Genomic DNA, 27,327 nt, shown 5'->3' with positions numbered 1-27,327 from the left:
TTTTTTCTTGTGTATAATTTTACAGTTTGCCTTCAGTCACATAGTGAAGACCTTTGTGCTGTGGTACCAGCTACTAGCAAAGCAATGCTTTTAAAAAAAATTTGCACAGCCAATCATATCTCCAACAGTCCACCAGAAGCCTTGTTGGGCAAAAACCCCACCTGGCCCCACACACTTTCTAAAAAACATTTGGCGGGTGCTAAGAAGAGTGTCAGCGGGCACCACATGTCATGTGTAGATCACCTCTCATCTGGTGATGAGCCTTGATAAATCAAGTGATGTATCTGTAAGTGTAAACCTCCTCAGTATCTCACTTACTCACATTGTGGAGGCTACTGTTACGATCAGTCAGCGACCAGCATTTTTAGCTAGTTTGACCAGCTACTTCCTGCTGGGTAGTTTGAATAAAAAAACAGAGGGAATGTATTTAAGCATGCTGGCATATGGAAGGCTCTTCAGCAGTTGGAAAGCTGTCGAGAAAGAGCAAAATTAGCAACTCGGTCAGATTTGCAAGCAGCTTTCTTTCTGGCGGTATTTATAATGTAGTGCTCTGTTTTGTGTTGCATTGCATTTTGTGAGCCATTGACTTTTTTTTACCTTTACATTAAAATTCAAATAATGCCTGCTTGTCACATTTCTGTTTGCTTTTGCCATGCTTCATCCAGATGGGAAAACATTACATTTCCAGGTAAAATGAACCAAATGTTTTGTTCTGTGTGCGGCAGTCAGCAAATGCCTTTTCTTTAAATGGAACATTTAGGCAACTAAAATGAAACGTAAATTAAGTTGATGCTTATAATATTGCAACTAGCAAAACATTACCTGGGGCTAAGCAGCAACAATAAATCTTCAAATGTTTGCTTGAGTTCACCAATAAAATTAGCAACAAGGGATAAATTCCACTTTTGGACTAATAGCTATACTAAGAATGAAGCCCTCCATTGCATGATATAAGGATGAAAACAAATACTAAATATAGGGGAACAGTTCTTTCTCTTTTCAAACAGCCTCACATGACTGAAATATGTCATATTGATTTCCAACAGCTCAGTATCCTAAAAGTGTCCGATGTCTACTTAGAAGAGGAATCTTGGCTTAATATGCAAGAAAGAATTATGTCTATGAAGACTCGTTGCCTTACCTGGACACAGTACGCCTCGCTAAAAGAAGAGTCAGTCTTCAGGGAAAGCTTGGAGAATCCAAACTGGTAAAGTGAAGCTTGTGTGTGCGTTGGACCGCACATCTACTTTTGCTTTATTTCTGTCGTCTTTGCCAGAATACTCTGGAGGATCTGACGGCAGTCCCTAGAAGAACCTCCAGAGCCACAATACAGCCCAAAGCCTTGAGGGCTGAATTTCATAGCATGTAAATTAGGCCTACAAGTGTTGTGACTTGTGAACCAAATGCAGTCTTCCAGATACGGGTTTTCGTAAAGGGAGTCAGTACAGAGGGACTGTGTTTTTGCTGCTTAATTGGGACTCCTGGTTTGCATTTGGCTTGAGGGGTCACCACTAGTGCAGGCCTTATGTAAGTTCAGCAGAGACAGTGGGGAAATGGGAAAAAAGTCTTTTAAGCCTAATGCGGCTTCTGTTACTTCTGTTTTGGCTTGCTGGGAAACAAAAGGAAGGGTCACAAGCAGGGCTGTGTGCAATTTCCCCCAAAAAAACTTAAATTCTGTCTAAAGCGCATCAAAATTCCATACACGAGAAGCTCTATTCTACCTCCAGTGTGAATTATGCCGACGTGCATACATTTTTGTATTATTTATGCATTTTTGTGCATAAAGAATGTTTTGATTTTTAAATAATTTTGCATAATTTATTTTGGTGTTGCCAGTCATAGAGAGCAGCAAGGAGTTCTGCGGAGTGCTGAAGCCCCATTGAGAGCCAGTAAAAATCTTTTTTTTTGCTGGTCCTATCCACCTCAGCACCATTTTACTTGCCTCAGTCCCCTGCAATTCCTCCCTGAGCCACCAGAGGATTTTTTCCCTGGCTTTTTAAAAACAAGTCTCTAATTGACATATTTCCATAGCAACCAATTTAAAACTATAACAATATGCCAATTATCGCTGTTGATATTTCACTGTAGTTTAAAAACAGTAATTGACATATCGCTGTAGCTTAACGCTATGTCTGATATGTCAATAACAGATTTTAAAAGCCCTCCCATAGTATGGGGGCTAGGAATGGCATCTGCAGGGGACTGAGGCAAGGAAACTGGAGAACTGGAAGGAACATGGAAAATTGTTGCTGGGTGGATGTAGCTTTACTAAGAGGTTAGGGATTGCTTTAAATGTAGACCTTATGGCTCCATTCAGATGTGTTACTTAATGGAGGTTAATAAAAATGTTCACTAGCCTGGCAACAATCTCAGTTTGTGCACATTTTTGCCTAACCACAGGTAAGCATGGCCTCTGAGTTCAGCACAGAGATTGTTTAAGAATAACTCAATTGCTTTAGCAAACCAAAATATTCAGTTGTGTGCTTGAAAAGTCCCCCCCCCCCCCCAAGTCTTAAACTTCTACTTTCACAGAAAACTATGCTGGCCGGATGTTTTTAGACCAACTCAATTTCATTTGTGCTCTTTTATTTATTGAATTTGCTGTGGTGAAAAGCAGCAAATATAATGAATTGTTGATAAGTATAGGAACAGCAGCCAGGCCTAATTGCAGCGTAATAAAAGAAAAAAATGTGGTGGAGCCTAAAATGGTTTTGAGTGATGTGATCGAGCGTGTACTCTACTGCCTCACTTCAGTAATGCTTCTTTAGAAGTCCCCATGAATTAAGAATGAAAACAAATAAGGCACTGAGTTAGATTAATAAAGTTTACCATGAGAAAGAAGGCAGTGGCGTTGGAGGCAGAAAGAGCTGGTGGACATCTGGACTGCCAATATGGTAGGAAATAAGGCCTTTGCTGGTGCAAGGCTATCTGAGAGGATTGGCTGACATTGAAATACTCATAACCATAAGTCAAATAAAACAGTACAATTTTATTTTACAGAAGAAGAGAATTGTGGTGTTAACTGGCCACAACTTATTTTCTTAACTCTATAAACAGCTGTAAGGATTGGCGCAGCATCTGGGGCAGGATCCAGAACATCTGCCGCCCCCAGTGCAGACTGATGTTGTTCCTATTCCAGCGATCCTGCTAGAATAGCTGGGGATGGCAGTAACTGGAAATATCTGGACGTGAGCCATTTGATAAAATCCCCCGCCACCCTAGGGAGAGACCACCCCCGCCACCCCAGAACTGGCTTGCCTTGCCACCATGTCTCTCCCCTAAACCCCTTATGGGGATTCCCACACAGAGGAAAGGGGTTCGTAGACTGCTTTCCTCCTAAAATAGATCCTGCCTGATGTGCACCCCGCCTAAGTTGTGACAATAAACCATACACAATACAACTTTGTTACATCTATGTCTAACTGAGGGAGGGAGGGACAAAAGCCGGCAACAGACTGAAGCTTCCTCTGCTGGGCTCATCTTTTTATTTTACATAGATGGACCGGAAAAGGACCTATCCCTCCCCCCCCCCAGTCCATTCTATTCCCTCCCCCACTTTTTCCAACGGTCATAACCGCTCTTATTTTTGCCACCCCTCCCTTCTGCTTGGAGGGGAGAGAGCTGATTGGCTGCCAGGCAGCAGCCCACCGAGCCCCCCATCCGGCACAGAAATGCCCCCCTCTCGCCTGGCCCCAGCAAACCTGGCTCCAGGTGATCCTGGAACCAAGGACTTGCCACGCTTGTCCCACCTTTGTTAGACTGGTGGAGTCACAGAGGAAACAAAAGACAGCAGAGAAAGAAGGTTAGGGAGTGTAAATGAGAGGAAGTCCCAGGGGCCGTTGTGTCGCTGCAGGAGACGGACCTTGGAACCAGCACAGAAATCTCTTCTCAGTTTTCAAGAGGAAATTATGGACTTCCAAGGGCAGGCTGAGTAAGTGACAAAATCTCGTGGATTACTGTTTGGTGTTAAGTGAACACTGATGCACAATGTGAAAAGTAATCCTACTATCATACACGATCTAAGCTTTTGGATCCCTGGAGACTGGGAGCAGCAAAACTGTGTTCCCTTTCTTCTAAATCAAACTCCTTTGCCCTCTTTTATCCCCTTTTTGGAGGGGCGGTCTCACAATGCATTTAATTTAGCTAGTTTCTCTCTTAAATTTACCTTTGCATCAGTCAGTGTGACGCACACGTTGACTGTTGTAACGGGATGCTCTAGAGAGATACGTGCAGTTCTGTGAACCACCTTGTTACTCTGCAGTTTGAATATTTAGCGTGGCGCTGGCAACTTCACCCCTCTAATCTGCTAAAATTATAAAATGGCTGTGCCCAGTGCAGCGGGCACTTCCTGTTTGTCCCTGCTACCTTGGCAGTATAAATATCTAACATAAACATGACAAGGGTGATTAATCCTTGCAGTTTTGTTTATATAAGTCAGTGGCCGGCTGGGTTGGAAAGGAATCCACTTTGGTGCTATTGCTGAACACAAATAGCTAGGTACAGGTTTTTTGTTTGTTTTGCTCAGCCTTTTCTGAAACATCTGGTATATGTAATTATTAAACAAAAAGACATCTAATGTTTTGCTTGTTTGTTCCAGGATGGTGTTCCATTGCAATACCAATAGAAAATACACAGATTTTATCCAGATTCTGTGGGTAACATTTATTATGTAAATTTAGGAGATGATTAAAAGAAATAGTTGAGTTGGCATATTTTTAACTACATTAGCACCTCTACAACAATTTCTTTTGGTAGGGTATGAGCTTTCGTGAGCCACAGCTCACTTCTTCAGATACAGCTAGAATGTGAATCCATTGGTCTTTAAGTAGAGGAACAGTATGTAAATGTGAATAGCAGGCTTGATTGCATTTAAGTCTTTAAGGTACTACTGGACTCTTGCCCTTTTTGACTACTGCAAACAGACTAACACGGCTACCCACTGTGAACAATTTCTTTAACATATTAAATGGGTTCAGGTGGATAACAACAGTGAATACTATATGGTCGAATTTAAAATGTCTCAACAGTCACATATCATTACAGTATTCATAACTTTCCCACAGCTACTAAATGCTTGTTCTAATGAAGAGGTCTTCAGTCGCTTCTTGAAGATGCTCACCTTCTAGGGAAAAGGATCACTGGTGTTGGAAAGTAGCCACAAAAATGCTGTGTTGCATATGTGCATACATGACTTCAGATTTGCTCAGAGGTGCTTCCATTTTGCATCAACATTCACTGTCTCTAGCTTCTATGAATCAGTTAGAATCTGTGAAGGGACACGCCATTGGCATTAAAGAAGTACAAAGAAAATATAAAGTCAAAAAGGGAGAAGACAGCCTTGCAGACCAATTGACAGTTGTTACAAGCCTGTAAGAAATATACCAGCCAGCCAACCGATATACACATTAATTTGAAAAACACATTTTATGTTTTAAAAACAAATATGAATTGCTAGATTTTTAAAGGCTAGACCCTTGCTGAGGAAATCATGAGCTCTGAGTTACATTTCTGGACAATCGGTCATTGCCAATAGTGACCAGGCACAGTGTTAATGCTAAACTCTGAATATGGCTGATGACAAATTATTAGACATGAAGCTGCCTTATTCTGAATCAGACCCTTGGCCCGTCAAAGTCAGTATTGTCAACTCACACAGGCAGCGGCTCTCCAGGGTCTCAGTCATGGGTCTTTCACACCTACCTGCCTAGCCCCTTTAACTGGAGATGCCAGGGATTGAACCAGGGACCTTCTGCATGCCAAGCAGATGCTCTACAAGCTGAGCCACAGGCCCTCCCCTGCTGTTCCCATTTAGACATGTCCCCCAAAACACTATGGAAGCCTTTTTTTCCTGTGATGAGATGTCATGTGAGTGGTTTCAGTGTGAATACCAGGCTCACGTGGATGGGATGAAGAGTGTGGCTTTTTGGTCGGGGCAGTAATCATTTGGGAAAGACTCAGGCTGTTGGCACTGTTGGTGCTAACTAAAGCTCTTGTGTTCCTGTTTTTACAAGTGGAAACATCTGACAAGGAGAAGATTGTTTCTTCTTCCTCTTTCTCCTCCTCAGAACAACCCTATAAAGTTAGTAGTAGAAAAGAGCAAGAGTCCAGTAGCACCTTAAAGACTAACAAAAATATTTTCTGGCAGGGTATGAGCTTTCGTGAGCCACAGCTCACTTCTTCAGTTCACTTCTATAAAGTTAGTTAGGCTGACAGGCAGAGACTGTGTTTCTTCTTCCTCTTCCTCCTCTTCCTCAGAACAACCCTATAAAGTTAGTTAGGCTGATAGGCAGAGACTGTCTGCAGGGTCACTCAGTGAGTTTCATTGTTGGGTAGGGGTTTCAGCTTGTCCACCATCCTAATCCAGCATTCTAGCTATTACACCAAACCGGTGTAAAAAAACAAGTTTCTGCTATGCTGGTTTAATAGCAGGGAACTGTTGTGAACTGACAGTTTCAGTTTATTTAACATGTTATAAGTCTGCCTTTCTCCCAGGTTACTGGGATTTGGTTGCATATTTGTGATTTCTGAAAGTATGGCACCCAGCATGCATTCCTGACTCACTGGTCTACTGCTATGAGCTAGGCACAGTGGTTCCCAAAGTGGGCAGTACCACCCCCTGGGGGGCGGTGGGATTACCTAAGGGGGCACTATGTGCCAAGGGGGAGGCAAGGGGGAAGCAGGGGGGCACTAGAGGTGGGCCCCTTCAACTGTGTTGTTCGATAGGGGGTGCTGGCGTTGAGTTTGTGGAACCAAGGGGGCGGTGGCCTGAAAGGTTTGGGAACCACTGAGCTAGAGCATGAACAGGAGCTATTTAGAAACTACAATTCTGTGGAAGTGCAAAAAAAGAAGAAGCAAAGATTGTGGTGTTGTGAACAGAATGTAGCTTCCCATTTTTATTTTTGACAAAGAAAGCAACTTTTCCTTATGGTTTTGAAGATGTGCGGGTGTGCAGGGCCAAGTGAAATCTCAGGAACTAGAGGACTTCCTAAATTTCCAGGGAACGAGGCTTCAGCGTGTTCTCTCTCCCAACTGCAGAACAAATGAAGCAAGAGAAACCATACGAAACTGCCTAAATTACACAGGTCATAGATATAGCATTACATTTATTTTTTCTGTCATCAAGTACGCACAGGCCTGAACATGTCTGCAGATGTACTGGGCTGAGAAACGTATTTTCCCGGTGACCATGTTACATAAAGTTGGTTTCTTTCTTCATCCCATTTTTTCTGACAACAAAAGAGGACCTTTTTGTCAAGCCTCGTGTTACATGTATTGCATAAGCACAGGAGAAGAGAATTGGGGCGGGGGGGAGCAACTTTCTAGAGTGGGGATTTCCCCTGCGTCTTCCGCAAGGCCTTTTCCTCAGCCAGTTCTATCGAGCAAGCACGTAAGATGGCAGTTTGCACTTCAGAGCACTTCTCGGAAAAGAAGGTAAAAGGAGTGATGATGTGCCCTTCATGGCAGACAGAAGAGCAAAGGGCGCGTTGGGCATCCATGCTGAACATTTAAATCGAGGATTTTTTCCGTCGATAGAATTTTACGTGCCGTTTCAAAAGAAGCCCACGGTGAGAGACACCATTTGAACCAAAAACGTCAACAAGCTTTCTGTGCTGAAGATGCTTTAATTAAACTCCAGTCACCAAAACAGTTAGACTTAAATTTGCTATACTTTTAAAAGTAGTCAATAATTTAGTAGTTGGATCTCAGTAATAGACTTCTCCCTGGGACTGTGTTGTTGTAATGATGCTGCATCACCCAGCTGTGTACTGTGAGAATCAATCTGAGATCAATATGTTCTGTAAGGTTTTTTTTTCCTGTCTTTCAGAGGATGTGAAAAAGAAAAACAGCAACGAGGGGCTTTTTGTCATGATTACGTTATCGGGTTAAATAGCTCAAGACTCTTTGGTTGCTCCCTTTCTCAGTGGAAAAAAAAAGCCCTTTGGTTCTTTGCATACATGGGTTACTAGTTACTTGAACAGCACTTTTTGCATGTTAGCAGCTTTATGTTCCATGTGATTATAATTTCCACTATAACTCTATGACGTTAAATCATTTATATTCCAACTGTGGGCCTTGAACTCAGCACTTAGAAATAAGGGTTGCTCTTGGCTTGGTGAGTTACTCAGAACTTGGAGCCCATTTTAGTGCAGAAGTGAAGAGAGATGTGTAACTTCTACGTCACTCCTACATACATCCCTGCTACATAGCCAAGGCTTGTATAAATACAAGGAACCTAGCCTTCATCTCTGGTTACTCATCGGAGCAACCCTTTTTGCTTCCTTCTCTTTAGACCAGGGGTCTCCCAATCTTTTTTATCCTGCTGGCACCTCTGGAATTTTGACATAGGGTAGTGGGTGTAACCTCAAAACGGCTGCTGCTGGAGGCACAACCAACCACACAGAGGGAGCCCAAGTGCAGGGAAAAAGAGGGGTAATTAAAAATACACTGGGGAAAGAGGCATGAGAGAGAATAAAGCCAACAATGTGGTTGCAGACGCCACTGAAACAACTATATTTGAATGTGCACAGCGCAATCTGCCACAATCTCTTCCAATATTGACTTCTTGATAGTTCCATGCTACAGACAATTATTTATGTTGGCTTGATCAGGGAGGGGAGCTATTGGGTCGTTTAAATAAGGTGCTCTTTTTCTGAGCGAGTGTGTCAGTGTGGTCCTGGTCAAATAGACACCCTTCAACATTCTCTATACAGCTGTGACCTGCTCAATGTGGCAAGAGATAGATGGATAAAACCTTTTATCCGGGACCCTAGTTGTGAATTGGATAATTTGAGGTTTCTTTTAGCAGGGGTGGATTTTAATATTATATTGGCAGCTGCCAAGTCCCCCCCCCTCAGTTGATTAAGATTAAAAATATTAATTTTTGATTGTTTATGCAGATATATCAATATATTTTTTTCTTTTCTTTTAGTCTTAGTCTTAGTGTGACACTGTTCAGAGCCAAACTTGGGGTGGCAATATTGTTAGGAGAGTTAGGTAGCTGCGTGCACTTTCTGAGATGCACTCTTTCAGAGTTATGGGAAATGCTGGGCTGCAATACTTGGCTCTGTGCGATTTAGAAGCCGTGTCTCAGCATCCTCTGCAACACGGCCAAGGATCTTAGATGACTTAGATGGGACATCCCTGCGGGACTAGACATTTCCTTTTTACAGAAGGGCGCTGGAGCTGAGAAACAATAATTTGCGCAATTTCTCCTCCACCATCCTGGAGAGATCATGACTGAGCAAGAATTTGAACTTAGATCTCCAAGATCTAGTTCCAACCTACTCCACTTTATGGCAATGGTTTTCAGTTGTTCTGTTGTAAGTAACCATGTCCCAACTGTACTCTGTTGTTTAGCAACGTAGAGCTAATCCAGCCATTTCACCTAGTCCAGTTTAAACTCTAATAATTTGCAGTGTAATCCTAAACAGGGATTTAGAATGCTGTAATTCTTCTTAAGCTTTCACCGTTGTCCTAATTTTTGTTCCTGTATTAGGTAAGGTAAAAAGGTAAAGGTCCCCTGTGCAAGCACCAGGTCATTCCTGACCCATGGGGTGATGTCACATCCCGACGTTTACTAGGCAGACTTTGTTTATGGAGTGATTTGCCAGTGCCTTCCCCAGTCATCTTCCCTTTACCCCCAGCAAGCTGGGTACTCATTTTACCGACCTCGGAAGGATGGAAGGCTGAGTCAACCTTGAGCCGGCTACCTGAAACCAACTTCTGTTGGGCTTCAACTTAGGTCGTGAGCAGAGCTTGGACTGCAGTACTGCAGCTTACCACTCTGCACCACGGCGCTCTTATTAGGTAAGGTACATGAAATTAAACAATGAGTACCATCCCAATTGTGAGCATAATGATTTGGTTATTACTGTCTTTTCAATGGACATTTTGACAATTTGAGATTATAGAATTATGGAGTTGGAAGGGTCCCTGCTCAATGCAGGATCAGCCTAAAGCATCCCTGACAAGTGTTCGTCCAGCCTCTGCTTGAAGACGGCCAGTGAGGGAGAGGTCACCCCCCCCTAGGCAGTTGATTCCACTGCTGAACTATGTTTTCTTTACTTCCTCCTTGCCAAACAGATGTTTCATGTTGCCAGTTTTGAAAGTGCTTATTACCTATTGGAGAGGAATGGTATGAAATTCCCCAAAGGATGGATGAATAACACTTTCAAAGCTGACAGTACTACCACATGACCTCACTGTCCAAGTTGGGAGGATCTAAGCTGCACTAACACAGTCATACAGTTTTCTTATCCTGTGAATCTCAGCCTGACTTTCCCCATTGCCTTGTGTGTGTGTGTGAGGATTTCAGAATAGTACTAGACTTTTAATTGTGCTCCCAATGCACAGCATTACCAATGCAAGAACAATCTATACTCTAATCTAACAAGAGTGGGATAAAAGTACTTCCTAGAAATTGTATCAGCTTTTTGCGGTTAATTATTATATGAAAGTAGGGGGGAACCTAGAAATCAGTCATGAAACCACTACAGGAAGAAGATATTTATGGATTATGTGTTACTTGGTAAGATAGACCATTATTGGGAAGTTGGGGTATAAATCTTTCAACAAATAAATATTTTACAGACTTCCAGTATCTACCCAAATTGATACTGGCACACACATTAATACAAGAGCATAAGATCTTTCTAGTGTCTATATTTCTGTATAGTTATGCAAGTAGATACATGGCACTACATTGTAGTTCATAATTGATAACATTAGTTATTGCATCAGCTATAACTTGGGTGTCCACACTTATTGGCTTAGAATGGTATAATTCTATTTAGGATTGTATAATAATTTTTGATTGATTAAAAAGTACTCTAGAGTGAGGAACAAATGTTTTAATTTTTTAAAAAATCTAATACCTCATGAAAACTGCAGATGGCCAGCACTATCTTAAATGAGACATGGCCTCTTGTTCGTAGGATTCTAAGATGCTCCAACTGCAATAGGTATGCATGATCAACAAAATATGATTTTCTTCTTTACAGTTTTTTTTCACATGCAAATGGATGCAGATTAATAAATTAATTGATCAACTAAACTTGCCTGATTAACATAACGTTAATTGGATAGTTGATAATACTTCAGTACATTTTTTTGCTTGAATGTGATGTTTATGCCTTTTGTAGAACATGGTTGTATTATAGAAACATTTGTCTCTATTTCTGGAGATAAAAGGAACATGTTGTAATTGCACTCCTGTTTTATAGGACAGAATTCATTCAGAAAGGGAGCATCTCCATTAAAGGGGCAGGACTGCTGAATTGCTTACTGGAAGCTTTTGCGCGAACATTTTTAAATCAAGGTGCCAAAAAGGTTAGTTACTTAATTTATGTTTTTTAAAAGTAATATTTTTAAGATTCTTGACATTTTGGATGCTGCCCCAAGATAGTAAATGTTGATTTATGATTTGTTTCAAATCTTTTCTCAATAATTTTAGATGACTGCAGCAGGTGATTTAATCTCTATTAATATGTTCCTTTAAATACAACGAGGAATGTCTTGAGTTTCAGGTGTTTTCCACCCAGGGATAGACTACTGTGGTTCCCCCATTGCTGCCGTGGCTGCTAATACAGTGCAGTGACAAGGGGCTTCCACATGTTAGGTTTCCCCATAGTTTTCCTGACTCAGCCCCCAGCAGTATAGCTATCCCTATCGCATTACAAGAGCTTTTTCATTTTTTAAAAATGCAGCAATTGAATTTCATGTTGTTGCAGAGATGCGTTTCCCCTTATACCTCCACAGAGACTTACTTAAAAAAAGAAAAGAAAGAATCCGGGAATTCAGATAACCTGATTCCCAGATTATTACAGTGATATATTGACATTCAGTTGCTGAAAAACAAGAAAGCTTCCAAGTGACGGCAGGAGGAAATGGTGGCCACAGGGACAGGAGCATGGAAAATGGCTGTCATGTGGGTGGGACCAGGAAAACCCAAAGTTTTCCCAACCACACAGTGGCCATCCAGGCTTTGCTGGGATCTTTCCCGTGCTGTGGGCAAGCAGGAAAAAAGCTCCCTTCCCAACAGCATTGAAACCCAGGCAAAGAACACCTATCCTATGTGAAAGGTCTCAATGGCTTGAGATAGAATTCAGGTACCTTTAATTTTGAAAATGAATGTTACTAATGGCATGTGAAAAATGGAATTGTTTAGGAGGACATTTTTATAAAGAGAAGAGGGTTGCAGTCTCAGCGCCTGTGATAACGTTATTGGATTGTTTCTTAGAAGTATTATATTGTTTTTATTTCACGCTTCTCATTTTATTGCTTTGTTTGATATATTTTATACTGGTCTTTTTTAGCGTTTTCTAATTCTGGAATTCGCCTTCTATCTCAATGAGAAAGGCGGACTGTACAGAAATAAATAATTAAAAAAACCCAAATAATTAAGCAAGCTGTGGTACAAAGACCTGGATCAAGAGTCGTATGCCTACTTTTGCACATCCCAGGAAACATTTGACTGGCAGTTGTTTAAAATCCTTTCCCCTCCTCCAGAAACCTCCTTTTGAAACTGAGGGGAGTTTCAGACATGAAAACGAAAATTCCCTCAGAAATGCCAGTCAGCAGTCCCACCTGACATTTGATTGCACAAATTTCTGTATTGTTGGAGTAAAGGAGAAGAGTTCTAAGGCTACAAACGATAACTTTTGAAAAAAGAATCAAATTCAAAGGGATAGTTAACCATGCAGTTTCAGTGACCAATGTATCACGTGGGCTATTGGCTTCTATTTTACAATTTAAAAAAAGTGTTCCACTTCTGCCACATGAAGTGGCAGAATTTACGAATAAAATGCCTTCTCCAGGTTAAGAAGATTCATAGGTGCCCATTCTTTTTAGTGTCAAAGTTGTGGCACACTAATTTCTGTAGCGATGCTGTAACACAGGCCTAGCACCACATGAACCCATCCATGTGTTGACTGAATGTGCAGAGAAAGAGAGTGGACATAAGTGTACTGGCCCTGCCTCCATGTGATTGCCGGTTCGCTCCCTTCCATGCTCAACAACATTCAGAAAGCAGTGATCCCAATCATGGGGATGTGATATACACATGGACACTGCCTCCATATGGAGGCACCATGTTCACAAGCTGGTGAACCTGTGGAGGCAGGGGTCAGCTGCTTTTGCCTGCTCTCCCCCTCTGTGCATTCAGTTAACATACTGAGGGGTCATGTGTACAGGGCTACTGAGTTGGATCATGGGTCTTTCAAGGTTAGCATTATCCGCTATGACTGGCAGTGGTTCTCCAGCATCTCAGATCTTTCCCATCCTTTTAATTGGAGATGTCAGAAATTGAATGTAGAATCTTTTGTGTGCAAAGGCTCTACTACCTTAGTTTTTTGTGCAGGGCCACTCTCTTGCAGAGTAGCTGCTGAGCCAGGATTTGGGAGGGTGATCAGGTGCACACATACATTAAGTGCTGTCAAGTCGCAGCCAACTTATGGTGACTCCAGCAAGGGGCTTTCCAGGCAAGTGGGAAGCAGAGGTGGTTTGCCATGGCCTTCCTGTGTAGAGTCTTCCTTGGTCTTTCAACCAAGTACTGACCCTGCTTACCTGACAAGATCTGATGAGAATGGGCTATACCATGCTGCCTTCCCTCAGGTGGATACAACCACACAGATGTCCTCACCCATATTGTCCCAGGCATTCGTGTATTGCAGCAGTGCTGTGGGATAAAAAAACCAAAGAAACCCTGCTGCCAAACCACTGCTGCCATATATAAAAGAATTCAGAGTTCTGTTTTGCTACAAGTGTAGACTTGCTCTGACATAACATTTGGACTATGTTAGCAGGAAAAGCTGTGTGTGAAGTTCAGGCTATTTAGACTTTGGACTCTGTGGAAGCACCATATGGGCAATACAGATAAGGCATTTGATGGTCTCACAATGCTTACAAGGGATTTGTGTCTCTTTTTTCTTATTTCCTATGACCCTGTGCCTGCTCAGCATTAATGTTCAGCCGGAGTCTAGGGGGCTTGAGGGAAAATGTAAAGCATAGGCACAGAGATCTGGCAATAGAAAAGCCCCATTTTACGACCTATTCTCCGGGGAAATGAAATGGAAACACAGTATGTTCAAGCAGGTGGAGGAAAACAAATGAAATCTCCCCCCTCCATGTTGACTCTTTTGTGGAAAAGGATCTTGTTGATTTCATTCATCCAGATGGTAGTTATGAGGTGGTTGTATGAATAATGTAAAAGTCTTGGTGCAACAAATCTGAGAATTGAAAACAATTGAATCTGGCCCTTACTTTGGAAAACTCAAGATAAATGTCAGAATTGGAAAGTATTTTGAGATTGTGCCAGTAGAGCTGCACAAAATTGTGGGAGGAAGGTATGCCTGCCACAGCTATACTTTTTCTCAACAAACATTGATTTAAAAAAACCCTCTCTGGTCTGCAGACATTCAAATGTCTGCCATCTAGGCTGCTAGATAAATTTCAATATTGAATAGATTCTTGACTTTTTTCCAGCTGTAGATGTTTCAAGTTGTAAGCATTTTCAGTTACTATTTTTGTCTAACTTGTTTCTTCATTACCCTTCCCATTCCATCCATGCTTGGGTGGATGACCATTCCCTCTAAGGCAGGCTTGTCCAAACTGCGGCCCCCTCTCGCTGTTCCTCCTTCCTGTTGTATGCCAACCCCCTTTCTGTTTATGGGTTGCTGGCAGCCATCATTACCCATAGTTCACCTGTATTGGGCAGTCAATAGCTAACCTCCAAACAGTATTTTAGAGCCACTTCAAACTGGGGTTTGGACCCGTTGGTTGGAGCAAGGATTCCTTTGGCAAGAGGAGGAGGTTTCAAGGGTTTGAACATGAGCGCTGAAGCAGGCTATATGGGAAGAAAACATTAATATATTCCATTTGTCAATTAGAAAAGCTTTTAAGCTTCATGTGAAAAAGTGGACAGATTAATGGCTAGGTGAAGTTTGTTCTGCATTTTGAGCATGTCGTCACATTTTAAACAGTGTAAATCCGGAGGCTTGATCTGCTGGGCCAAGATTTAACTGTATGAACTTTAGTTGAAAGGACTATATTGATTAGACTTTGATTGAGCCATTTCCCACTGAAAAGAGTAGTCATAATGACTTGTAACTCCCTTTAATATTTCTTGATTCACTTTATAAATTCCCTCTGCCTCTCTATCAAACAAGTCTTCCTAAAGCAACTGTGCTATGAGGAGGAAGAAAGTGGGGGGGGGGGAAACAACTGTCACACTGTGAACATAATTGATTCAATAAATAACACTTTTAAATTCCCAAGGCAAACCTCAGAGTTTTCACTTATGTCAATTAGTGCTCTACTCAGTAAATGGTGGCAAACTTAATTTAGACTGATGGGATGTGTTAGCCTGCTCTCTCCTCCTGTGGCGATGCAGAGGAGTCAGGAGAAGGTAAGCTCTTGCCTGAGTTTTTTTAACTTGAAAAGGGGCGAACGTTTGGCCCAGTTCAGAAAGGAACACTGAAAATCGTTGCTGCCTTAAAAAATTCCTTCATAAGAAATGGCTGGATTATGTTCTGATCTGATTATTTAAGTTATTGACATTGACAGTGATGCAAAGTTGCCATGGTTTCCCACGTGTGGTTTCCCACAGTGAAAAGGGTTTTCTAAGTATGGGAGCATTTTCACCAAAGAGAACAGGAAGTTCCTATAAATGCCAGGCTTTCATCCATAGCCATTATTCAGCCCTTGCCCAGATATGTGAAGGCTACTGACTGAGCAGCAATCAGAACCACAGCGAGACTGTTGGATTCTGGTTGGCACAATAGGTTTGATGTCTACACATTTTTCAGGGCTGTTGGTTTTCTTGCCCTCCTGTGACTGCTAAAATGTAAGAGGGCGGGGAGAAAAAGTATCCAGCATTTAGCTGGCCGCACTAGATGGCTAGTGAAGTTTATTGAGCTTGGAGGCTCACATAAGGTTTGCTCTGTGAGCTATTGACGTATTTACATTCTGTTTCTAAGCAACCATATGGTCACCTGATACAGGGAGGAAGGGTAGATGTGAGCAGGATACAAAACCAATTGGTAAGCAGAAGCTGGCCTCGTTAAACAAAAGCCTGAAATGGATGGAAAGTCTAGGTTCTAATTCCTCAAAAAGAATTAGTATGTGCCACAAGTAAGATTATCATTGATCCCTACCAGCCCCATTTAAATCACCAGATGCTTGCTCAGTTTGGTTGGAAATCTTGGTAGGGAGAGCAAAGATTGGCTCCTTTAGGAAGCTGCCTAGTAATATTTTTGACAGACAACTGTATGGTTTCATCCAGGGACCTTCCCCTCTAGATTCTGGGCTGAGCTGGGCGCTTTTTCTAACTCTCTCCCATTTCATGGCTTTCTGTTTTTTCCTGTCAGGTGAACCAGGGGTCCCCAACCTTTTTGAGCCTATAGTCACCTCTGGAATTCTGACACAGAGTGTTGCACGTAACAAAGGAATGGCTGCCGCAGGAGGTGGGGCAGTAACTCTTCAACATTTCAGGCAGAAGCTCTGTCTAGCAGGACACCTTTTAATCTGCACAGCCCATCAGATCTCCAGTGACCAATCAGAAGCTCTGCTTGGCAAAAGCCACCCCTGGCTCCCCCCACTTTCTAGATACACTTGGAGGGCAACAGAAATTGGTGATGGGCGCCATGGTGTTCATGGGAACCCCTGATGTGAACTAATAGATTATCTTGAACTGTAAAGTATATGTACCATTGTGACTTTGGAGGCTGGTCGTAAGTGTAAAATATTTGTAATCTTGAAAATTTCCCCTTCCTTTCCTTTCTTGCATTTCTTTCTCCTCTTGTCCAGCTGTCCATATACCTCATTTGATAATAGAGACGCATGTTTAGATACAAACTGATCTGAACCAGAACTGAATCCAAAACGAAGGGTCTCTTTTACTGTTGCTACTGTAACTAATCCAGACTGGGGCAGAGAGAGGCAACCGGTGTATAGGCAAGAAGCCCTGCAGGCTGTGCATGTGAAAGCAGATGCCACGCTTGTTCCCTCCCAGTGAAAGGCAGCAACTGCTGTGCTGTCTTAAAGTGTCTGCACCGCAGTCAGTAACGCAGAGAGACAGACTGGGGCAAGGCCCTATAAGGCGTGAACGATCGATGCTGAGGACAGACTGGAAATCTGTCAATATCTGCACTGTTCTTTACAAGCAGTCATGGATGGCAAGTTAAGCCTTCCTTCTCATGCCGATTCTCCGGTATAAGTCACTCTCCTCCCCCAGAATGAAAAAAAGACAGCCTCCTGTTCACATGTAAAGCTGGAGGAGGGAAAAAGAAGGATCTACTTTTAAACAAGAGAACAGGGGTGTTGCACCCACTAACATCTTTCCTGGTGCCCGCCAAATGTTTTTAGAAAGTGGGTGGGGGCAGGTGGGGCTTTTACCCAGCAGGGGTTCTGATCGGCTTTGGAGAGCTGATCAACTGCATATTTTTTAAAAGTGGCTTCAGCAGCAGCTGCCACTGAAGGTAAATTCTGTGTTATGCAATAAAATATTTTGAAACAATATGTTAATTTAAAAGGCATCCTGTTAAACAGAGCTTCTGGAAATGTTGAAGAGTTAAGTCAATCAAATAAATAAATGACCTAATTCCCTGACCTTTTGTGGTTGGCTGTGCTTCTTGTGACAGCCATTTTGTGGTTGGCTCTGCCTCCTGCATTAGCTATTTTCTAGTTGCGCCCACCACCTAGTGGCTGAATTCAAAAAGGCTGAGGACCCCTGGACTAGAATCTAGGAGTCCCTGGTGCGACTCCTTAGTTTGCTGCCATTCACACAATCTCAGCCTAAGCTACCTCACAGTATTGTTGTGAGCATAAAATGGAGGAGAGGAAAAGAATGTAAGCCACTTTGCATCTCCAAAATGGGTTTAAATAAAGTAAATAAATAAATACTTTAAAACCAAATACGAATGTGAAGGAAAAGGGTCATAACCACTTCCAGCTTCCATGCCTTATCCTGGATTTTCCCAGCATTTTTCTTCCATTGTACCTCCTTTTGGAGATACTGTAACTAGGCTGGGAGAAAAACATGGAAAGAAACTGAGGGCAGCAAGGTAAAGTGCTTGGATGGTGGAAAGTGCTGTCAAGTCGTAGCCCACTTATGGCGACCCCATAGGGTTTTCAAGGCAAGAGATGAATAGAGGTAGTTTTGCCATTGCCTGGCTCTGCGTAGCGACCCAAGACTTCCTTGGTGGTCTCCCATTCAAGTACCAGGGCTGACCTTGCTTGGCTTCTGATATCTGATGAAATCAGGCTAGCCTGGGCATCCAGATCAGGGCAAAGTACTTGAGGGGGACAGTATTCAGCTTCCCTTACCCTCAGGTTCCATTTTTTAAAATATATTTGATTAAACGATATTGTGATGGTTTAGATGTGAATGGTTAGACACATGCACAAGGAGCCCCTGGTATCACTGTATGTAATAGTAAGCTGGTTGGCCCCTATGCAGGTGAGGAAAGCAAGAAGAACAAGCCACCACCCAACAAGGCAGTGATCTTAATATATTTGAGGGACTCCCCAGATATGAAGAAAATGGGACTGTAAATTGACCTTTCCAAATTTCCTGATGAAGACTGAACATGGAATGTTAGGAGAACTGCGTGTTAGCACTGAAAGAAAAAGAGGGGAAATCACCCTTCCTAGGTCATCAGAGCTTAGAGCATTCTGGAAGGTGGGACATTGATGGGGGGGATATAGTGTGTGTGTGTGTAATTTGTGCCTACTACTTGTTTTCTTGAGTTGCTAACTGCACAATCCTATCCCATGTCTCCTCAGAGGTAAGAAGTCCCGTTAAACGCAGTGGGGCTTGTTCCCTGGAAAGCATGTGCATGATTGTAGCCTTACTGATACCAGTAACTACTATAATAAGACGAGTAGGTATAATAAGAATAAAGAAAAAGCTTCCTAACCCCTTTCAGGCTGGAAAGGAGACATTTTGCAGGTGTCGAAATACGCCTGCAAAATCATGGCACAGCCCAGTAGAACTCTATGGGGAGTTCCATGGCATTTTTTTAAATCCAAAAATACTTTTTTCCTTTGTTTTTTGGCTTGCTGCACTGGCAGCAAGCCACTTTGACGGCAGCAGGGCTACACTGCCTTTGCCCACTGCTTATCTGCCTCCCCTTTAGGAATGGGCTGCCTGTCTCTGGATTTCCATGGCTAAAAGAGCCAAATAATTGGAAGCACATAAATGGGAAAATGCGGCTTCCTAGTCACCTTATAACATGGAGCAATGCCCATGTTATATTCTCACCTAGAATGCAGTGATGCTAGCACAACATGATGCACTCTCATTCCTTCCTTTTCCTTAAATGGAGACTTAGAGGTACTTCAGGGCACCCATATCATTAATATGTCATTAGCACTATGAATTAATTGTATTGTAATCAAAACTAAACCATTTCTTCTAAATAATTTGACTGGTTTTAATCTCCAAACATGGGTATTCCATTTCTGAAGCTGTTGGTCATTGGTGTGTATTTCAGCTTTGGTGAAATATTTAGACAGTGGACAAAATTGTTCTCTGTGTTCTTTATGCAGGGCATTACAATCATGGAGTCACTTCTACAAGAACTGTATGGGAGTCCATTTTCATAATGAGCAAGAAGTGAGTATGTATACATTGTTCCTTGAGTTATCTTAATGTAATAAAGAGACACAGAGAAAGCCCAGGCTTGGTGGCAGAGCCCATGCCGTCCATACAGGGGTTCTCTGGCATCTCCCAATAATTGATCCTAATTAGTTGGTGTTGGAAAGACTTTTTCCTGCCCAAGATTTGCTGAACTGCTGCCAGCCAAAAGACGTACACAATACTGGGTTAGATAGACCTAGTCTTATTCTGCATAAAGCCATTTCGTTTCTTCATGTGGCTTTAAAAAAGAGGCTGTAGAAAATTAATTTCTTCAAGTGTTGTTCATAGAGAACAATGTTTATAGACTACAAGTAATGTTAGAAAAAGAGCTATCAGTTGGTTTCTAATAAATGCTCTTTGGTGTGGTGCTTTTTTTGTGTCTTTCAGGAGAAGAAATCATAAAGCTCGAACCACAGCAATATGTCCTTATTCTTGAAGAACTTTCTTGAAACTCTTGGGTTATCATTTTAATGAAGGAATTAGCGGGGGCTAAAAAGATAATGGTCTACACGCTATTCAAACAATATAATGAAATGGTGTTTTTTTACAATCTGTGCCTGGGAGTGATCATGGAGTATACTTTGTCTTTGTGCTATAAACTCTAAAGACTAAATACTATGCATTCAGAGGAAATAATCAAAATGAAGAACCAACCCCCAAGCTTGTGATTCTGTGGAAACACTGTTGGCCCTGAGGAACAGCTGTGCAACAGAAACATTTTATTGATATGCACTATGACTTTTTGTCATGTCTGGCTGCCACGTAAACAGTTTTTCTTAACTTAAAATGCTGGGCTTTGGGTTTTTGTTTTGCCAAAACTGTGTGTCAGACTCTACAAAGATTAAATTTTTCTCTCAGGTATGCCAGTGTATCCCTCTAAAATGTGCATAATTGTAATACATTTCTAGTTCTCTTAGTCTGCAGAAGACATATATCTAAAAATATCCATGTAATTCTAACCTAACCAGGTTTCCATCCTTTGAGTCCACTGAGGTTAATGGGCTTAGAAGTGTGTGGCCCTGCTTGGGACAGGGTTGTTAATGGATAATGAATTCCAGTAGCAATAGTTCTTAGATGGTAACCTTGTTCTGTTTTTTTCCAGGGGTGGTAAGTTTTAAAGGACACTCAAAATAAATATCCATCACATTGACTCCTGTGTTTACTGACTTATGATCAGAAGGTCATGGCCATTCCTCTTCTTTCTGTTTTATAGTTCCGCAATTCTTTCAAGGAGTATATCAATTATTTGGTCTATAGAAGACCTCCAGTCTTACCTGAATATCTTTATTTAAAAGTAAAGCAGATCATGGCCAAAGTCTTAAACCTTACAATAATTATTTGTGTAGCTGGATCCGATGGGTGTATTGCATTAAAGAAGGTAAAGGTAGTCCCCTGTGCAAGCAGCGGGTCATTACTGACCCATGGGATGATGTCATATCACGACTTTTTGCATTGCTAATAATAAATGTTCGCATTTGTAAAAAAAAATCCCTGTATTGGGATTAATGTTGGTGCTACTATAAGCAGAAGTGCTGGGAGGATAGTTAATATCTGAACTGAAGTGGTATCACGTTTGCTTTGGATAGGTACCATAAACATGCCATGGTTTGTTGGATGATGCTTAAGTAAACACCCAATATGAATACGTTAGAAATGTTTAAGTCTTGGTTAAATTAAAAAAAACACACATTCAGGAGTAGCAGGGAGGATGCAGTTTTGTCATAAATAATGAAATCATGTCCTTTTCAACCTTGTCACCTGCAGTTTTATGACTGAGATTGCTAGAGCAGCCTGGATTAAATTTAGATTTACCAGGCACAGCAGTTATGTCAGGTCATTTTTAATTCATTTCCTTCAGCAATAAGCCAGCCTAACCAGTCATTTAAACAGCTACTTGACAGCTGGCTAATGGGAGTGGAAAGGGTGCCAACTGCCCTGCTGCCTGCCCTCCCCCTTTCTGCTTTCGTTTTCTTGCTAACACGTTGAAGGCAGGAAGAGGAAAGAAAGATGCATGTTTACAAAGGTATGTGTACGAGGACCTACTGAGCCCAGCTAGCTAGCCTGTGTGCTTTCCTAGGTGCCTTACAAGTGTTTCTCCCCATGCGTCCTCCTATGAGGTAAGTGACAAAATGGTTGCAATAGTAATCAAGATAACAGACTGAGTAAGAGGGGGAACTATTGACAGTGTGCCAGAAAATATGTGAGAACAACAAAACACCCCAGTGAACTCACAAGAGTCTTGCCTCTAGCCATTACTTTATAACAGGACAGAAGGAGCATTCATCATGAAGATATGAAGTTGTGTTCTTCTGAGCTAGACCATAGGTCCATCTAGCTTATTATTGACTCCTCTCAAGGGCAGTCACACTCCAGATTTCAGGCAGAGAAAGTTCTTCCCCAACACCTCCTACCTGAGTGGTTTTAATTGGAAACATCTGGGATTGGAACTTGCACCCTGTGTGTGTAAAGTATGTGGTCTTCCACTATCTGTAGCTCCTTCACATTGTAATTATGCCCTCATAGAAGTTGCTAACCTGCCCTGAGCATGGCCTGACTGGGAATGAGGGTGGGCTATAAATTTAAAAAATAAATAAAATATCTGGGTATAGTTTGATACTATACAAAAAGTTGCATTCTTGTTTGTTTACTTCATTTCTACCCTACTTTCCTTCATACTGGGGACTCAAAAGTGGCTTACAAAAGTCCCTTTTTCTGTTTACGATCATAACAACCTGTGAGGTAGGTTAGCCTGAGAGTACGTGATTGGTCCAAGGTCATCCAGAAAGCTTCCAAGGCAAATTAGGAATTTGAACCTGGGTCAAATTTTAATCTGGCACTCTAACCGTTACACCATGGCTACCAATAATTAGTGCTGCTGATAGTAGTCCATGTGAGTCATGTGAACGCAATATCGCCTTTCAAGTTTCACCAGTTTCTGGTCTGACGAGCAGATTTGCACCAATGGGATTTTATCTATGATCATTTACCATCTACCAGATCCCAACGCAGATCTCAAGCTAGCCAAAGGCCTTATTTGTGTGAGAGAACTCTGTGTGACACCCACAGGAAGAGAACACAAAGTGCTGATTTTGACCATAAAGTCCTAAATGATCTCAGACCATGGTATTTGAAATCCAGTCTATTCCCACGTGAAACCTTCAGAGGCCTGTTTCTGGGGTGCTCGTACATTAATGAGGTAGGTGGCTATGAAGGACTTGGTCTTTTTGGTGGTTACAACTTCCTTGCAAGACTCCCCATTTCTGTGTGACTAGCACTGACACTAAGAACTTAAGAGGATCCCTGCTGGATCAGACCAGTGGTCCATCTAGTTTAGCATCCTGTGTCACACAGCAGTCAACCACTTACCCTGGAGGGCCAACAAACGGCACAGAGGCCAAGGGCTTCTGACGTTGCCTGGGTTGAACTGGGTTTCAGAGCTTCACTACCTCTGTATGAGGAGATTCCCTTTACTCACCATGGCTGTAGTTTCAGGTGTGTAGCCATAAGAGTCTGTAGTGGTAGAACAGAATCTGAGTCCTATGGATCCTAGAGACCAACAAAATTTTCCAGGGTATAAGCTTTCGTGAGTCAAAGCTCTCTTCATCATCTAACGAAGTGAGTTTTGTCGTATCTGACAACATGAACTCATGAAAGCTTATACCCTAGAAAATTTTGTTGGTCTCTAAGGCGCCACTGGACTCAAATTTTGTTCACCATGGCTAGTAAGTAGCCTCTGATGGACCTATCTTCTGTGAATCTGTGTAACCCTCTTTTAAAGCCATTTGTGTTGTGGCCATTGCTACCTCCCCTTTCAGTGAATTCCACAATTCAATTATTCAAAAAAGAAGTATTTCTTTTTATCTCTCTTGTACCAGTTGCCCACCAATTTCACTGGCCACCCCTGAGTTCTAGTATTATGGCTTTTCAGCATCAGGTAAAGACCTTGTTGTTGTCCTGTGCTTTTAATGGTTTCCATTTTTTTTTTTTGGGAATAAAAATATCAGTTTGGTTTTAACATTTTGGTCACTTTTTGGCATTGCTTTATTTGTGTTGGTGTATATTTAGTTACACCATCAACTGGAGATAAAAGGCGATTTATTTTAATTAATATCTGACTCTGAAACTAGAACCAGACATTCGGATGCTTAAGAAAAAAAACCAAACCTGCCACTTGGCTACTTCATCAACACTCTTGCTTCTCTTGGGAGTACTTGGCAGAGAAGACGGAGGGTGTGTAAGGGAGGCCACCCAGTAATGCCAGAGCACAATTTCCAAGACAGAGACCTACCACTTTAAATGCTTAGCAGCATTCTACAGATCTGCTTTTGTTACTGAAGTGCTTCGGTGAGTTCCCTTCCAGCTAACCGTTGGCAAATTTGTTGGGAAGGCTTGTCAGCTACATCTTTGTTTGCAGGCTACAGTACTGGCTGCTGGCTACTTAATGCTGAAGCAGCCCTCCCCCTCCCCTACAGCTTTGTGGAATATTGCAGTGTGGAACTGTAAACATGGCTGAGCACCTTGAGCATTTGAAAAGGCTAGATTCATTTCTCTTTTTTAGATTTTTTTTTAAACTTAATTTTTGAAATCACCCCAAACAGAAAGAGACAAAACACATAACAAAGTAGTAGTAGTAGAAGAGTTGGTTTTTATTCCCTGCTTTTCTCCACCATTAAGGAGTCTCAAACCGGCTTGCCTTATGGCCCAGGCTAGCCTGATCTCGTCAGATCTCAGAAGTTAAGCAGGGTCAGCCCTGGTTAGTATTTGGATGGGAGACCACCAAAGAAGACCAGGGTTGCTGTGCAGAGGAAGGCACTGGCAAACCACCTCTGCTAGTCTCTTGCCATAAATCGGATTACTGGAGGTAGGCATTCATCTCCCCAGTATTGTAATAAAAATAATACATTCAACTCTTATTTAGAAACTTGGTCATGCTTGTGTTTAGCATATCTGTTGCTTTAAAATGTAAATTATAAAAAAGTGTAGACACTTGCCAGAGGAACAGCAATAATAAATTGAGACTCACCCTACAAATTATTTGCAATATTTTTATATTAACAGCCATTTTTCATTAACCCAGACTTGCTTTGCATTGTACATATGTTGAAAATTAATCATTTAAAGAGTATTGCAATGAAAAAGTAAGTGCTTTGTTTGCATTCATATTTATTTTTTGAAATAATTGTGCCATTTGATTTTTAATGGGTCCTGATACTTTGTAGTATTTGCACTTCAGATAGTCGATTGATAGTTTGTATGCTGTATTTCTCTGCTAAACCCCAGGTTTTTAGGAAGAAAGCATCAAGGATGACTCCTGAACAAATACCGTGAGGAGCTGGAAATAATCAACTGGCTACAAGGTTATTCTAACTTGTTAGGGTTATGAATTAATAGATCAATGAGGAAAGAGTTTTGCCTCTCTCAAATTTTCAGCCCTGTTTTTCATTTGATCTCACAATGGCATGTGTGAAATTACTCTGTTTAATATGCAGCTGAATAAATACAAGCCTACCATCTGGGGATCTGGTAGCCTTTCTTTAATTCACAAGGCTTAATATAAGAGAAAGGATTAGCTTTCTTTTGTGAAAGGTTTCCCTGGTAAGAAATACTTCAAAATTAATAATTTGAGGAGAAAAGATAATTAGACGTTCAAACAAGCTAAGGCTTTAAAAACTCTGGGTATCTAACTGTGCAATCTTGTGCAGAGTTATCTCAGAGAAATGAGTGGCCTTGGACTGGAGTAACTCTTCATAAGGTTGCACTGTAGCTTCACATTTAAAACATCTAGATCAGTGGTTCCCAACCTTTTTTTGATCAGGGACCACTAGGACTTTTTTGTTCGGTGCAGGGACCCCAAGGTTCAAAATAAAAATTCTGAGAATTTGAAAATAAACTTTAATCATAACTGTTAGTTAAACATTAAACTTAGAATAATATTTGAATATATATATTTATAATAGAGAACTTTTAATTGAAAATATTAATTTATTATGGGTTTATAACTTTGTTTCGCGGACCTTAATTTAGTTCTCGTGGACCCCTGGGGGTCCACGGACCCCTGTTTGGGAACCAGTGATCTAGATAGTCAGGAACCTAATGCTAAACATAACTACTCAAACGTAAGACTGACTGAGTTCAGTGAGACTTCCTAGTGAGTATGCCGGGGATTCTAGTCTTAATGTGTCTTCTTCTTAAATGGAATCTTCTTCGGGAGTTATAGGAGACAGCCATCCATAAATTCAGTTTCAGCCATCTGGGCACTGTATTTCAAAGCCCTTTCTAAGTCCACAAGTGTAAAATTGATAGCAGCGGTTCGCGGATTAGGAATCCTCAAACACCCACCAGTTTGGCTCATGTTTTGTTTGCCAATGATGAGCAGGGACCTGATTATTTGACAGTCGGTTTGATCGGTCTGTTCATTGGTGTTCAACAGGTTGCTTCACTGTATTCCTAACTACAGCAACTTGTTTTTCACACATGGGTCTTCTCATACAGTTCTACTACCCGCCCATCCTTGCTGCCTAACTGCACCACTGCAGGCAATTATATAAATGGACCCAACTCATATAAATCAGTTGTAAATAAAAGCTGTTTTTCAATAAAACCTGATCCTTTGTTTGCCTAAACAGTCTATAGTGACACTAACGGCTGCCTGAATTAGCATCATTGTGCATGCGCAGTTTTGTTGAACCTGAAGCAAACCACTTTGTCAGGCATTCACAACTTTTCAGCATGAATTGAACATGCTGGGTGATTAAGTTGCACCTGATGGAACCTTTGAACATGGAGAATTCAAGGTAGGCACACATGGAAAACAATACATTTAAGGATGTGTTTCTATTTATACTGAACTGGAAATTGCATTGAAATTGATGGGACTAATTCTGATTAAATGATCATATATGTATAGGAAGACTTGGGGCAAAAACGCCTGGTCGCTTTATCCTCCTTTAATCCCTGTTTTAGCCAGGATTGAATGCACATTAGGCGAAATGCATGTGTTCGATCCAGGCTGAATCCTGGCTGAAACAGGGATTAAAGGAGGATAAAGCAACCATGTGTTTTTGCCCTTGGGTTCAAGTGCCCAGTTTGCCACAAAATTCACTGGATGACCTTGGACCAGTTGCTCTTCAACCTACCCTATGGGCTTGTTGTGATTATATATGAGGAGAGCAGAACAATTAGCCAGAGCTCCTTGGAGGAAGGGTAGGATAAAATGTGATAGATTGGGACTGTATATGACTTTAGTAATAGGTCATTCTGCATTTTCCCTCATGAATTTCTATGAAACTTGCATTTGTGAATGATACTTCATTTCAATGGAGCGGATTAGACTTGCTGCAATAGAAAACGTTAGAAATGTTAAAGGATATGTGGATAAAAGTGATGCAACTCTTTGGATATTCACTATTGTTTTTCATGCCCAACTGCAATTATTGAATTTATTATCAGATAGAATTGCCTATGTGATGCTGCAGGATCCCACAAAAACCGCATAAAATTTGAGTAGGAGCTACCACATGAAATTAGATATTGCCTCTGTTCACTGTGTAAAATGTACTGTACCCATACACCAGGCCTACACAACTTGTGACCCAACGAGCTGAAAGCAGCCCACCAGCCACACTTTGTGACCAGCTACTTGAGAGCCCTCCATTTTTGCAGTCCAAGACTGGTAGCTGGCAGAATAGTTT

The 27,327-nt window shown here is 41.5% G+C and overlaps 1 protein-coding gene across 2 annotated transcripts in view; it reads left to right on the top strand.

Annotated features, from left to right (window-relative positions):
* PRELID2 (PRELI domain containing 2) overlaps positions 1–20,265 on the top strand; it is a 39,479-nt gene extending 19,214 nt beyond the window's left edge. Inside the window, exons 4-7 of one of the 2 annotated variants that reach the window (XM_056864707.1) lie at positions 1,047–1,207; positions 11,223–11,328; positions 19,546–19,612; positions 20,244–20,265. In XM_056864707.1, coding sequence (XP_056720685.1) covers positions 1,047–1,207; positions 11,223–11,328; positions 19,546–19,602 — 324 coding nt within the window. In that variant the 3' untranslated portion in view covers positions 19,603–19,612; positions 20,244–20,265. Of the gene's footprint in view, positions 1–1,046; positions 1,208–11,222; positions 11,329–19,545; positions 19,613–20,023; positions 20,092–20,243 lie in introns of those variants that run through there. The other variant, XM_056864700.1, reaches the window with a different exon arrangement.
* The last annotated feature ends 7,062 nt before the right edge of the window (positions 20,266–27,327 follow it).

The sequence above is a fragment of the Euleptes europaea genome, chromosome 1, assembly GCF_029931775.1.
Source record: "Euleptes europaea isolate rEulEur1 chromosome 1, rEulEur1.hap1, whole genome shotgun sequence".
In the NCBI taxonomy this organism is placed as follows: domain Eukaryota; kingdom Metazoa; phylum Chordata; class Lepidosauria; order Squamata; family Sphaerodactylidae; genus Euleptes; species Euleptes europaea.
This window is presented reverse-complemented; position numbering and strand designations above follow the sequence as displayed.